Source organism: Sebastes fasciatus, chromosome 7 (assembly GCF_043250625.1).
Source record: "Sebastes fasciatus isolate fSebFas1 chromosome 7, fSebFas1.pri, whole genome shotgun sequence".
Lineage (NCBI taxonomy): Eukaryota > Metazoa > Chordata > Actinopteri > Perciformes > Sebastidae > Sebastes > Sebastes fasciatus.
Genome location: NC_133801.1, coordinates 7,581,959 through 7,596,902, shown reverse-complemented (window position 1 = coordinate 7,596,902; position 14,944 = coordinate 7,581,959). Strand labels below are relative to the sequence as shown.

Sequence of the window (14,944 nt, the reverse complement as noted above, 5' to 3'; positions counted from 1 at the left end):
CACAGATCAAAAACTATTAACATTACAGAAGCCAAATAAAATGTGTAAAACGGCAACATTAACATCCAGCAGCAAAGATACGCTTCCGCCATTTTGGACTGAAAGCGAATACCGGACGCCGGTAAAACGTCCACCTACAAAGTGCTGTACAAAAGTAAAACAAAATTATTTCTATTCCATTGTCATATTCTACTGAAATGGCCTGTGTTGAACAATAAAATATTATAAATATAATAAGTGTTTTCAGTCCAAAATGGCGGCAGAGGCTGTTTTGTGATATCATTTGTGACATCACAAATGTACACAAATCCTGACAGGATTTTTTCAAAAGCATAGTTTCTGAATACGGGCTGTGTGTATTTCTCTGTGGATTGAGCATTTCGATACTTTCACAGTATTTATACAGCACTTAAACCTGCTTTATAATATAAAAGACGTGAAAATCTCACTTTTTACATTATGAGACTTTTAAAGTAAATTTGTTTATTCGTTAATGTCACAGTGACCACAGTTCCTGAGTTGAGTCACTTACACTTCCTGTCACTTTTTTAATGCGCCCTCCCATCTATCATTTTCCACCTCTAACCTCACTCCACGCAGATAAAGAGCAGAGGGAGGAACTAATGTGTCGTGCACTTATAGAGCGCAGCATTCAGTAAAGCACACAGACACATTGCTCTTCTCATCAGGTAGACATGAACAACACAATGGAAGATGGATTCGAGCCAAAGCCGGTTTATGCTGTGATCCATGGCTGTTTTTTGGCACTGGGTCTGCCTCTCAATGCGGTTTCACTGTGGATTCTGCTGAGACACCACGGCCTCAAATCGCCCAGTGCCGTCTTCATGGTCAACCTGGCCATCTCTGACCTGCTGCTCGTCATCTCCTTACCCATGAGGGTCTACTTTTACGCCACGGGCACCTGGCCACTGAGCAAAGAGGCATGCATCTGGATAATATTGCTCTATTGCAACAACATCCGCTCCAGCGTCATCTTCATCACCTTCATCAGCGTGGACCGGCTGCTGGCTGTGGTTTATCCTCTGAGGTCGCGCCATCTTCGAACCGCTTCCAACGCCTTGAAAGCTGTTGGACTCGTTTGGCTGTTTGTGGTGGTGATGAACATCCCAGAGACAGTTGAATTTTCAAGATTTTTAGAGAACTTCAATAGATCCGCCTGTTTTGAATATCCCCGTCAGAGTCCTCCGCATCGTCATATATTTGCTGTGACTTATTTTCAGTCTACGTTAGTGCTCACCATGCTGGCAGTCAACATCGTGTGCACCACTTTGGTGTCTTGGACTCTACGCAGTCATCTGAATAACTCTGCAAGGGTCAACAACAAAGTGAATGTCATGCTAATTTTTGTCATGAACTTGGTTATTGTTACCATATGTTTCTTGCCGATGTCGATTGGTATCTTAGGATTTGGGGTACCTACGCGTAGAGCTTTAGTATGTCTTGCTACTGTGAACTGCTGTCTGGATCCACTGTTGTATTACTTCTCTCTGGATGCCTTCTGGAAGAAAAAAGAGGATACAGATCTTCCAAGAGAACAGTAGACAAAGGACCTGCTATTTTCTTGAGATGGCTTCAGATTTCCGATGTTTTCCATTCTAATTTTCCTATTTTTCAGCAAAATAGGTTGTTTGGGTGTGTCATGCTCATTTTGGCTTGTTTGTGAAAGTTGTAGATCTCGTGAGAGATGGGGAAACGCTAGGCTTGTAAATATACATGTGTCATGCTTAATTCATGCTTAAAGGCTGTAACATGTCCATAAAGAGTACAAACAGTTTCAGGAGAAATGATGACTCTTTAAGAAATATTGACATTTTGCAAAATACTTTTATTTCCTTTCTTACAGAGAGTTAGATGAGAAGATTGATACCACTCACTCAGTAGTGCCCTGATATAAAACTAGACCCTAGAGGCGTTTAAAGACAAGTTGGCATAGGTGGAAATTTCACACAGACACTGTTTTAAAAGAAAGTTATTTAAATGAATGGTATAGTGGCACAGTTCAGGCCATCACATTGTTTAAGAGATTTCGTACAAAAACAATAAAGATGGTGCAGTAAAGCAAAATGTGTAAAGTGAGGAGTAAAATGCATTTTTCATGTTAATATGTAACAATATGTAAAAATAAAATGTTTTTATCACTTTAATACTCTTGGAGATATATCAAAAATAAAAGTTTAATTCTATTAAACCCTTTTGAGCTCAATATTTCAAAATGTATAACCTCTTACAATGTTTAACTAGACACTCCACTATATTAGATAGTTACCACTTTTTAAAAGATTTTATACAGATTTTTAAATTCCTTTTAGTTTTTAAGTTACTCTCATTTCCATACTCTCCTTTCATTCTCCATTTACTACAACTCATAAGATAAGAAGTATAATAAATAAATAAAAATAACAATTGAACAAGATACAACCATCATTCCATCTTCCATACCTTTATATATATCTCAGTAAACACCGAATCTGACACTTCATGTTGGTTTTAAAACTCTGAGGCCTTTTTCCCTATTTATGGTCCACATGGTCTCTTTTTTGTATCCTAATAATGCATGTTGCATCAACACTGCAATGCACAATCATGCTATTTACATCTCTTTTTTCAGGACAAACTGGGCTATAAGAATATGTACTGTATGCCGCAGTGATGTCACATGAATCGGCACAAATACAAAAGTGGAAATTGAATCTCAGATATTTATTCAAATCACACATAACACAATAGTGAACAAGACTTTTGGCTGTTGAAATTTGTTCTTCTAGGCCCTGGTGATCAGGGGAAATCAGCAAACATTGTAGACAACACAGATCAAAAACTATTAACATTACAGAAGCCAAATAAAATGTGTAAAACGGCAACATTAACATCCAGCAGCAAAGATACGCTTCCGCCATTTTGGACTGAAAGCGAATACCGGACGCCGGTAAAACGTCCACCTACAAAGTGCTGTACAAAAGTAAAACAAAATTATTTCTATTCCATTGTCATATTCTACTGAAATGGCCTGTGTTGAACAATAAAATATTATAAATATAATAAGTGTTTTCAGTCCAAAATGGCGGCAGAGGCTGTTTTGTGATATCATTTGTGACATCACAAATGTACACAAATCCTGACAGGATTTTTTCAAAAGCATAGTTTCTGAATACGGGCTGTGTGTATTTCTCTGTGGATTGAGCATTTCGATACTTTCACAGTATTTATACAGCACTTAAACCTGCTTTATAATATAAAAGACGTGACATTATGAGACTTTTAAAGTAAATTTGTTTATTCGTTAATGTCACAGTGACCACAGTTCCTGAGTTGAGTCACTTACACTTCCTGTCACTTTTTTAATGCGCCCTCCCATCTATCATTTTCCACCTCTAACCTCACTCCACGCAGATAAAGAGCAGAGGGAGGAACTAATGTGTCGTGCACTTATAGAGCGCAGCATTCAGTAAAGCACACAGACACATTGCTCTTCTCATCAGGTAGACATGAACAACACAATGGAAGATGGATTCGAGCCAAAGCCGGTTTATGCTGTGATCCATGGCTGTTTTTTGGCACTGGGTCTGCCTCTCAATGCGGTTTCACTGTGGATTCTGCTGAGACACCACGGCCTCAAATCGCCCAGTGCCGTCTTCATGGTCAACCTGGCCATCTCTGACCTGCTGCTCGTCATCTCCTTACCCATGAGGGTCTACTTTTACGCCACGGGCACCTGGCCACTGAGCAAAGAGGCATGCATCTGGATAATATTGCTCTATTGCAACAACATCCGCTCCAGCGTCATCTTCATCACCTTCATCAGCGTGGACCGGCTGCTGGCTGTGGTTTATCCTCTGAGGTCGCGCCATCTTCGAACCGCTTCCAACGCCTTGAAAGCTGTTGGACTCGTTTGGCTGTTTGTGGTGGTGATGAACATCCCAGAGACAGTTGAATTTTCAAGATTTTTAGAGAACTTCAATAGATCCGCCTGTTTTGAATATCCCCGTCAGAGTCCTCCGCATCGTCATATATTTGCTGTGACTTATTTTCAGTCTACGTTAGTGCTCACCATGCTGGCAGTCAACATCGTGTGCACCACTTTGGTGTCTTGGACTCTACGCAGTCATCTGAATAACTCTGCAAGGGTCAACAACAAAGTGAATGTCATGCTAATTTTTGTCATGAACTTGGTTATTGTTACCATATGTTTCTTGCCGATGTCGATTGGTATCTTAGGATTTGGGGTACCTACGCGTAGAGCTTTAGTATGTCTTGCTACTGTGAACTGCTGTCTGGATCCACTGTTGTATTACTTCTCTCTGGATGCCTTCTGGAAGAAAAAAGAGGATACAGATCTTCCAAGAGAACAGTAGACAAAGGACCTGCTATTTTCTTGAGATGGCTTCAGATTTCCAATGTTTTCCATTCTAATTTTCCTATTTTTCAGCAAAATAGGTTGTTTGGGTGTGTCATGCTCATTTTGGCTTGTTTGTGAAAGTTGTAGATCTCGTGAGAGATGGGGAAACGCTAGGCTTGTAAATATACATGTGTCATGCTTAATTCATGCTTAAAGGCTGTAACATGTCCATAAAGAGTACAAACAGTTTCAGGAGAAATGATGACTCTTTAAGAAATATTGACATTTTGCAAAATACTTTTATTTCCTTTCTTACAGAGAGTTAGATGAGAAGATTGATACCACTCACTCAGTAGTGCCCTGATATAAAACTAGACCCTAGAGGCGTTTAAAGACAAGTTGGCATAGGTGGAAATTTCACACAGACACCGTTTTAAAAGAAAGTTATTTAAATGAATTGTGTGTTGGCACAGTTCAGGCCATCACATTGTTTAAGAGATTTCGTACAAAAACAATAAAGATGGTGCAGTAAAGCAAAATGTGTAAAGTGAGGAGTAAAATGCATTTTTCATGTTAATATGTAACAATATGTAAAAATAAAATGTTTTTATCACTTTAATACTCTTGGAGATATATCAAAAATAAAAGTTTAATTCTATTAAACCCTTTTGAGCTCAATATTTCAAAATGTATAACCTCTTACAATGTTTAACTAGACACTCCACTATATTAGATAGTTACCACTTTTTAAAAGATTTTATACAGATTTTTAAATTCCTTTTAGTTTTTAAGTTACTCTCATTTCCATACTCTCCTTTCATTCTCCATTTACTACAACTCATAAGATAAGAAGTATAATAAATAAATAAAAATAACAATTGAACAAGATACAACCATCATTCCATCTTCCATACCTTTATTTATATCTCAGTAAACACCGAATCTGACACTTCATGTTGGTTTTAAAACTCTGAGGCCTTTTTCCCTATTTATGGTCCACATGGTCTCTTTTTTGTATCCTAATAATGCATGTTGCATCAACACTGCAATGCACAATCATGCTATTTACATCTCTTTTTTCAGGACAAACTGGGCTATAAGAATATGTACTGTATGCCGCAGTGATGTCACATGAATCGGCACAAATACAAAAGTGGAAATTGAATCTCAGATATTTATTCAAATCACACATAACACAATAGTGAACAAGACTTTTGGCTGTTGAAATTTGTTCTTCTAGGCCCTGGTGATCAGGGGAAATCAGCAAACATTGTAGACAACACAGATCAAAAACTATTAACTTTACAGAAGCCAAATAAAATGTGTAAAACGGCAACATTAACGTCCAGCAGCAAAGATACGCTTCCGCCATTTTGGACTGAAAGCGAATACCGGACACCAGTAAAACGTCAACCTACAAAGTGCCGTACAAAAAGTAAAACAAAATAATTTCTATTCCATTGTCATATTCTACTGAAATGGCCTGTGTTGAACAATAAAATATTATAAATATAAGTAAGTGTTTTCAGTCCAAAATGACGGCAGAGGCTGTCAAAGAAAACACAGGAGTTTCGTCTCTTTGCTTCTATACTCTTTGTATATATTGTAGATTTGTGACATCACAAATGTACATAAATCCTGACAGGATTTTTTCAAAAGCACAGTTTCTGAATACGGGCTGTGTGTATTTCTCTGTGGATTGAGACTTTCAATACTTTCACAGTATTTATACAGCACTTAAACCTGCTTTATAATATAAAAGACGTGAAAATCTCACTTTTTACATTATGGGACCTTTAAAGTAAATTTGTTTATTCGTTAATGTCACTGTCAGTGACCACAGTTCCTGAGTTGAGTCACTGGAGTCATTTACATTTCCTGTCATATTTTTAATCTGCCCTCCCAATCTGTCATTTTCAACTTTTAACCTCACTCGACCCAGATAAAGAGCAGAGGGAGGAACTAATGTGTCGTGCACTTATAGAGCGCAGCATTCAGTAAAGCACACAGACACATTGCTCTTCTCATCAGGTAGACATGAACAACACAATGGAAGATGGATTCGAGCCAAAGCTGGTTTATGCTGTGATCCATGGCTGTATTCTGGCACTGGGTCTGCCTCTCAATGCGTTTTCACTGTGGATTCTGCTGAGACACCACGGCCTCAAATCGCCCAGTGCCGTCTTCATGGTCAACCTGGCCATCTCTGACCTGCTGCTCATCATCTCCTTACCCATGAGGGTCTACTTTTACGCCACGGGCACCTGGCCACTGAGCAAAGAGGCATGCGTCTGGATAATATTGCTCTATTCCAACAACATCCGCTCCAGCGCCATCTTCATCACCTTCATCAGCGTGGACCGGCTGCTGGCTGTGGTTTATCCTCTGAGGTCGCGCCATCTTCGAACCGCTTCTAACGCCGTGAAAGCTGCTGGACTCGTTTGGCTGTTTATCGTGGTGATGAACATCCCAGAGAGATTTGAATTTTCAAGATTTTTAAAGAACCTCAATGGATCCACCTGTTTTGAATATCCCCGTCATCCTCCCCGTCCACTTCATGATAAAATAGTAATGGCTTATTTTCAGTCTGCGTTAGTGCTCACCTTGCTGGCAGTCAACATCGTGTGCACCACTTTGGTGTCTTGGACTCTACGCAGACATCTGAATAACTCTGCAAGGGTCAACAACAAAGTGAATGTCATGCTAATTTTTGTCATGAACTTGGTTACGTTCACCATATGTTTCTTGCCTTTGTCGATTGGTTTATTAAGATTTGGGACATCTACGATAACACCTTTAGTATGTCTTGCTACTGTGAACTGCTGTCTGGATCCACTGTTGTATTACTTCTCTCTGGATGCCTTCTGGAAGAAAAAAGAGGATACAGATCTTCCAAGAGAATAGTAGACAAAGGACCTGCTATTTTCTTGAGATGGCTTCAGATTTTCCATGTTTTCATTCTAATTTTCCCATTTTCCAGCAAAATAGGTTGTTTGGGTGTGTCATGCTCATTTTGGCTTGTTTGTGAAAGTTGTAGATCTCGTGAGAGATGGGGAAACGCTAGGCTTGTAAATATTCAGGTGTCATGCTTAATTCATGCTTAAAGGCTGTAACATGTCCATAAAGAGTACAAACAGTTTCAGGAGAAATGATGACTCTTTAAGAAATATTGACATTTTGCAAAATACTTTTATTTCCTTTCTTGCAGAGAGTTAGATGAGAAGATTGATACCACTCAGTCAGTAGTGCCCTGATATAAAACTAGAGCCTAGAGGCTTTTAAAGACAAGTTGGCAGAGGTGGAAATTTCACACAGACACTGTTTTAAAAGAAAGTTATTTAAAAGAATTGTGTGTTGGCACAGTTCAAGCCATCACATTGATTAAGAGATTTTGTACAAAAACAATAAAGGTGGTGCAGTAAAGCAAAATGTGTAAAGTGAGGAGTAAAATGCATTTTTCATGTTAATATGTAACAATATGTACAAATACAATGTTTTTATCACTTTAATACTCTTGGAGATATATCAAAAATAAAAGTTTAATTCTATTAAACCCTTTTGAGCTCAATATTTCAAAATGTATAACCTCTTACAATGTTTAAACTAGACACTCCACTATAGTAGATAGTTACCACTTTTTAAAAGATTTTATACAGATTTTTAAATTCCTTTTAGTTTTTAAGTTACTCTCATTTCCATACTCTCCTTTCATTCTCCATTTACTACAACTCATAATAAAAAATAACAATTGAACAAGATACAACCATCATTCCATCTTCAATACCTTTATTTATATCTCAGGCAACACCGACTCCGACACTTCATGTTGGTTTTAATTTAAAAAGTACAGTTTCTGAATATGGGCTGTGTGTATTTCTCTGTGGATTGAGCGTTTCAATACTTTCACAGTATTTATACAGCACTTGTAGGAGCTAAAATCTGATACTTTAGCTACTGAGGTGATTAGCCCTGGACTGACGCGCTTTTCGCTGTAGATGGTACCTTCTGTTGCATGTTGTGCTGTACAAAACTGATCCTGAGTCCGCTCGTTGGGTTTACAATAACAGTTCATTTATTCCTAATATGGTATTAAGGAAGCATGTCCGGTTACCATAGCAACGAGTAACAACAACTACACAGCAAACATTTCAGCGTCTCTGCGTTCAAAAACCATTTGCCCTTCCGGGCTAAACCCTGACGCCAACAACACACCTCCTTACTTATATACCCGTGACTGGGTCAGTCAATTAATACAGTGCCACCTAGTGTTCCTAAAAGTGAATTACACCACAACCTCAGTATACATCATACATCATGTTTTGGCTCTTACAGCACTTAAACCTGCTTTATAATATAAAAGACGTGAAAATCTCACTTTTTACATTATGGGACCTTTAAAGTAAATTTGTTTATTCGTTAATGTCACAGTGACCACAGTTCCTGAGTTGAGTCACTGACATTTCCTGTCACTTTTTTAATGCGCCCTCCCAATCTGTCATTTTCAACTTTTAACCTCACTCCATGCAGATAAAGAGCAGAGGGTGGAACTGATGTGTCGTGCACTTATAGAGCGCAGCATTCAGTAAAGCACACAGACACATTGCTCTTCTCATCAGGTAGACATGAACAACACAATGGAAGATGGATTCGAGCCAAAGCCGGTTTATGCTGGGATCTATGGCTGTTTTTTGGCACTGGGTCTGCCTCTCAATGCGGTTTCACTGTGGATTCTGCTGAGACACCACGGCCTCAAATCGCCCAGTGCCGTCTTCATGGTCAACCTGGCCATCTCTGACCTGCTGCTCATCATCTCCTTACCCATGAGGGTCTACTTTTACGCCACGGGCACCTGGCCACTGAGCAAAGAGGCATGCATCTGGATAACAATGCTCTATCACAACAACATCCGCTCCAGCGCCATCTTCATCACCTTCATCAGCGTGGACCGGCTGCTGGCTGTGGTTTATCCTCTGAGGTCGCGCCATCTTCGAACCGCTTCTAACGCCGTGAAAGCTGCTGGACTCGTTTGGCTGTTTATCGTGGTGATGAACATCCCAGAGAGATTTGAATTTTCAAGATTTTTAAAGAACCTCAATGGATCCACCTGTTTTGAATATCCCCGTCATCCTCCCCGTCCACTTCATGATAAAATAGTAATGGCTTATTTTCAGTCTGCGTTAGTGCTCACCTTGCTGGCAGTCAACATCGTGTGCACCACTTTGGTGTCTTGGACTCTACGCAGACATCTGAATAACTCTGCAAGGGTCAACAACAAAGTGAATGTCATGCTAATTTTTGTCATGAACTTGGTTACGTTCACCATATGTTTCTTGCCTTTGTCGATTGGTTTATTAAGATTTGGGACATCTACGATAACACCTTTAGTATGTCTTGCTACTGTGAACTGCTGTCTGGATCCACTGTTGTATTACTTCTCTCTGGATGCCTTCTGGAAGAAAAAAGAGGATACAGATCTTCCAAGAGAATAGTAGACAAAGGACCTGCTATTTTCTTGAGATGGCTTCAGATTTCCCATGTTTTCATTCTAATTTTCCCATTTTCCAGCAAAATAGGTTGTTTGGGTGTGTCATGCTCATTTTGGCTTGTTTGTGAAAGTTGTAGATCTCGTGAGAGATGGGGAAACGCTAGGCTTGTAAATATACAGGTGTCATGCTTAATTCATGCTTAAAGGCTGTAACATGTCCATAAAGAGTACAAACAGTTTCAGGAGAAATGATGACTCTTTAAGAAATATTTTGACATTTTGCAAAATACTTTTATTTCCTTTCTTGCAGAGAGTTATATGAGAAGATTGATACCACTCACTCAGTAGTGCCCTGATATAAAACGAGAGGCTAGAGGCTTTTAAAGACAAGTTGTCAGAGGTGGAAATTTCACACAGACACTGTTTTAAAAGAAAGTTATTTAAAAGAATTGTGTGTTGGCACAGTTCAAGCCATCACATTGATTAAGAGATTTTGTACAAAATCAATAAAGATGGTGCAGTAAAGCAAAATGTGTAAAGTGAGGAGTAAAATGCATTTTTCATCATGTTAATATGTAACAATATGTAAAAATACAATGTTTTTATCACTTTAATACTCTTGGAGATATATCAAAAATAAAAGTTGAATTCTATTAAACCCTTTTGAGCTCAATATTTCAAAATGTATATCCTCTTACAATGTTTGAACTAGACACTCCACTATAGTAGATAGTTACCACTTTTTAAAAGATTTTATACAGATTTTTAAATTCCTTTTAGTTTTTAAGTTACTCTCATTTCCATACTCTCCTTTCATTCTCCATTTACTACAACTCATAAGATAAGAAGTATAATAAATAAATAAAAATAACAATTGAACAAGATACAACCATCATTCCATCTTCCATACCTTTATTTATATCTCAGTAAACACCGACTCCGACACTTCATGTTGGTTTTAAAACTCTGAGGCCTTTTTCCCTATTTATGGTCCACATGGTCTCTTTTTTGTAGCCTAATAATGCATGTTGCATCAACACTGCAATGCACAATCATGCTATTTACATCTCTTTTTTCAGGACAAACTGGGCTATTAGAATATGTACTGTATGCCGCAGTGACGTCACATGAATCGGCACAAATACAAAAGTGGAAATTGAATCTCAGATATTTATTCAAATCACACATAACACAATAGTGAACAAGACTTTTGGCTGTTGAAATTTGTTCTTCTAGGCCCTGGTGATCAGGGGAAATCAGCAAACATTGTAGACAACACAGATCAAAAACTATTAACTTTACAGAAGCCAAATAAAATGTGTAAAACGGCAACATTAACGTCCAGCAGCAAAGATACGCTTCCGCCATTTTGGACTGAAAGCGAATACCGGACGCCAGTAAAACGTCAACCTACAAAGTGCCGTACAAAAAGTAAAACAAAATAATTTCTATTCCATTGTCATATTCTACTGAAATGGCCTGTGTTGAACAATAAAATATTATAAATATAAGTAAGTGTTTTCAGTCCAAAATGACGGTAGCGGCTGTCAAAGAAAACACAGGAGTTTCGTCTCTTTGCTTCTATACTCTTTGTATATATTGTAGATTTGTGACATCACAAATGTACATAAATCCTGACAGGATTTTTTCAAAAGCACAGTTTCTGAATACGGGCTGTGTGTATTTCTCTGTGGATTGAGACTTTCAATACTTTCACAGTATTTATACAGCACTTAAACCTGCTTTATAATATAAAAGACGTGAAAATCTCACTTTTTACATTATGGGACCTTTAAAGGTCACCTATTATGCAAAATGCACTTTTCCATGTCTTTTAAACATCAATATCTGTCCCCAGTGTGTCTACAGGCCACCATAGTATCATAAAAGACCATCCTCTCTCTTTTTCTCCTCCTCCGTTTGTCCGGAAATGGGTGCAGAAAAAAAAATCGCTTTTTTCCTTGTATTCTGACGTCATTAGAGAATGCAAGTCACGTGAGGGTTTCCTGGTCGAACCAGAGAGAACCTTCAGTAGCTGACCCCGGCCCACAGCGCGTCACTGTCTCTCCTCCTCAACCTAACTTGAGCAAAGTAGCTCCTACAGTTAGTCTGCAAGAACCAGCAGAACAGGCTTCATGTACTCCCATCATCTAAATATAATATGTTCATTCACAAAGGCTTTATGTAATTACACTGTTTAAACAGATGATATTTATATATTATATATATTTGATGACATGCATGTAGCAGAATATAGGTAGTAAATAGTGACTTGTAAGCAACACAACACATTTCTGTTTCACAGTCAAACTTTATTTGAGTAGACAGATGACAATATTAATTATTCACAGCATTTGTAATCATCTCACCTGTTAGTTATGTTAACATGGTACAGGAGAAAGTCTTCAGCTCTGGTAAACTATGGTAAGCTAAGCTCCGGTGGTCTGTAGTCATGGTAACACAGAGACAGCTACTACTGTAAATAATATACCATTACTCTGATCTTCCATACATTTATCTTTTAGCAGAAATAATGAACTGACTACTGTTTCACATCTTCTATTTTCCACCCTGATGGTCGCTGTGTTTACACACCGTGTCATAGCGGTAGCATGTAGCTAACCCGTTAGCATGTAGCTACATGCTAACGGGTTAGCTACATGCTACCGGGTTAGCTTTGTATCTCCATGTAAACAGAGCCATCTGCTCTCAGCTGTCTGCTCTCAGCTGTCTGCTCTCAGCTATCTGCTCTCCTCTGGGATGATTCTGTCGGTCATTTCTCACAGATGGATCTGTAAAGACAGACGTAAAACAGAGTGTATGTTTACGGTTTACAGAGTTGATGCATAAGGTAAACACTGAGCTAACTAACAGAGATATAAATAGCATTATTTACCTGAGAGAAACCGTCAGGAAAACCTGGAATCTGGACCGCAGATGTTCATCATGTGTCGCCGATTTCTGATCAGATTCCTCCGGTAACGTGCGCTGGGTGAAGTTTCTGGTTTATAAACTTTAAAGTGGTTTATAAACTTTATTCTAGCTGCTATCTCTCCACTCGTCTCTCCCTCTCTCTCTAGAGAGAGAGAGAGAGAGAGAGAGAGAGAGAGCGAGACGCTGTGTTGTTGAGGACGTTTGATTGACAGAAAACGCTGACCAATCAGAGCAGAGTGGGAGGAGACAGAGGCTACCGACACAGAAATCAGCACTTTTGGAAATGGGCTGAAACAGAGGTTATAGAGACATGCTGGAATGCATGATCTGATTGTTTTTTTGAAAAAAAAACTTCAGAGACATGGTTTGGAGGTGTCTGAGACCTATAATAACTAGTTTAAATGGAGTATAATATGTGACCTTTAAGGTAAATTGGTTAATTCGTTAATGTCACAGTGACCACAGTTCCTGAGTTGAGTCACTTACACTTCCTGTCACATTTTTAATCTGCCCTCCCAATCTGTCATTTTCAATTTCTAATCTCACTCCACGCAGATAAAGAGCAGAGGGAGGAACTAATGTGTCGTGCACTTATAGAGCGCAGCATTCAGTAAAGCACACAGACACATTGCTCTTCTCATCAGGTAGACATGAACAACACAATGGAAGATGGAATCAAGCCACAGCCGGTTTATGCTGGGATCTATGGCTGTATTCTGGCACTGGGTCTGCCTCTCAATGCGGTTTCACTGTGGATTCTGCTGAGACACCACGGCCTCAAATCGCCCAGTGCTGTCTTCATGGTCAACCTGGCCATCTCTGACCTGCTGCTCATCATCTCCTTACCCATGAGGGTCTACTTTTATGCCACGGGCACCTGGCCACTGAGCAAAGTGGCATGCGTCTGGATAACAATGCTCTATTGCAACAACATCCGCTCCAGCGCCATCTTCATCACTTTCATCAGCGTGGACCGGCTGCTGGCTGTGGTTTATCCTCTGAGGTCGCGCCATCTTCGAACCTCTTCTAACGCCTTGAAAGCTGTTGGACTCGTTTGGGTGTTTATCGTGGTGATGAACATCCCAGAGAGAGTTGAATTTTCAAGATTTTTAAAGAACTTCAATGGATCCACCTGTTTTGAATATCCCCATCATCCTCCCCGTCCACTTCATAATAAAATGGTAATGGCTTATTTTCAGTCTGCGTTAGTGCTCACCATGCTGGCAATCAACATCGTGTGCACCACTTTGGTGTCTTGGACTCTACGCAGACATCTGAATAACTCTGCAAGGGTCAACAACAAAGTGAATGTCATGCTAATTTTTGTCATGAACTTGGTTACGTTCACCATATGTTTCTTGCCTTTGTCGATTGGTTTATTAAGATTTGGGACATCTACGATAACACCTTTAGTATGTCTTGCTACTGTGAACTGCTGTCTGGATCCACTGTTGTATTACTTCTCTCTGGATGCCTTCTGGAAGAAAAAAGAGGATACAGATCTTCCAAGAGAACAGTAGATAAAGGACCTGCTATTTTCTTGAGATGGCTTCAGATTTCCCATGTTTTCATTCTAATTTTCCTATTTTTCAGCAAAATAGTTTGTTTGGGTGTGTCATGCTCATTTTGGCTTGTTTGTGAAAGTTGTAGATCTCGTGAGAGATGGGGAAACGCTCTGCTTGTAAATATTCAGGTGTCATGCTTAATTCATGCTTAAAGGCTGTAACATGTCCATAAAGAGTACAAACAGTTTCAGGAGAAATGATGACTCTTTAAGAAATATTTTGACATTTTGCAAAATACTTTTATTTCCTTTCTTGCAGAGAGTTAGATGAGAAGATTGATACCACTCACTCAGTAGTGCCCTGATATAAAACGAGAGCCTAGAGGCTTTTAAAGACAAGTTGTCAGAGGTGGAAATTTCACACAGACACCGTTTTAAAAGAAAGCTATTTAAAAGAATTGTGTGTTGGCACAGTTCAAGCCATCACATTGATTAAGAGATTTTGTACAAAATCAATAAAGATGGTGCAGTAAAGCAAAATGTGTAAAGTGAGGAGTAAAATGCATTTTTCATCATGTTAATATGTAACAATATGTAAAAATAAAATGTTTTTATCACTTTAATACTCTTGGAGATATATCAAAAATAAAAGTTGAATTCTATT

At 38.9% G+C, this 14,944-nt stretch overlaps 5 protein-coding genes across 5 annotated transcripts; all 5 read left to right on the top strand.

The window, feature by feature from the left end:
• The first annotated feature begins 695 nt into the window (after positions 1–695).
• On the top strand, positions 696–1,562 carry LOC141770911 (lysophosphatidic acid receptor 6-like). Its single transcript, XM_074640762.1, has one exon. It carries the CDS (start codon positions 696–698, stop codon positions 1,560–1,562), a length of 867 nt encoding a protein of 288 aa, XP_074496863.1.
• Positions 1,563–3,506: 1,944 nt separating this feature from the next.
• LOC141770910 (lysophosphatidic acid receptor 6-like) lies at positions 3,507–4,373 on the top strand. The gene has a single exon (XM_074640761.1). It carries the CDS (start codon positions 3,507–3,509, stop codon positions 4,371–4,373), a length of 867 nt encoding a protein of 288 aa, XP_074496862.1.
• Positions 4,374–6,394: 2,021 nt separating this feature from the next.
• LOC141770909 (lysophosphatidic acid receptor 6-like) lies at positions 6,395–7,261 on the top strand. The gene has a single exon (XM_074640760.1). The coding sequence runs from the start codon at positions 6,395–6,397 to the stop codon at positions 7,259–7,261; it is 867 nt and encodes a 288-aa protein (XP_074496861.1).
• Positions 7,262–8,979: 1,718 nt separating this feature from the next.
• On the top strand, positions 8,980–9,846 carry LOC141770908 (lysophosphatidic acid receptor 6-like). Its single transcript, XM_074640759.1, has one exon. The coding sequence runs from the start codon at positions 8,980–8,982 to the stop codon at positions 9,844–9,846; it is 867 nt and encodes a 288-aa protein (XP_074496860.1).
• Positions 9,847–13,426: 3,580 nt separating this feature from the next.
• On the top strand, positions 13,427–14,296 carry LOC141770907 (lysophosphatidic acid receptor 6-like). The gene has a single exon (XM_074640757.1). It carries the CDS (start codon positions 13,427–13,429, stop codon positions 14,294–14,296), a length of 870 nt encoding a protein of 289 aa, XP_074496858.1.
• The last annotated feature ends 648 nt before the right edge of the window (positions 14,297–14,944 follow it).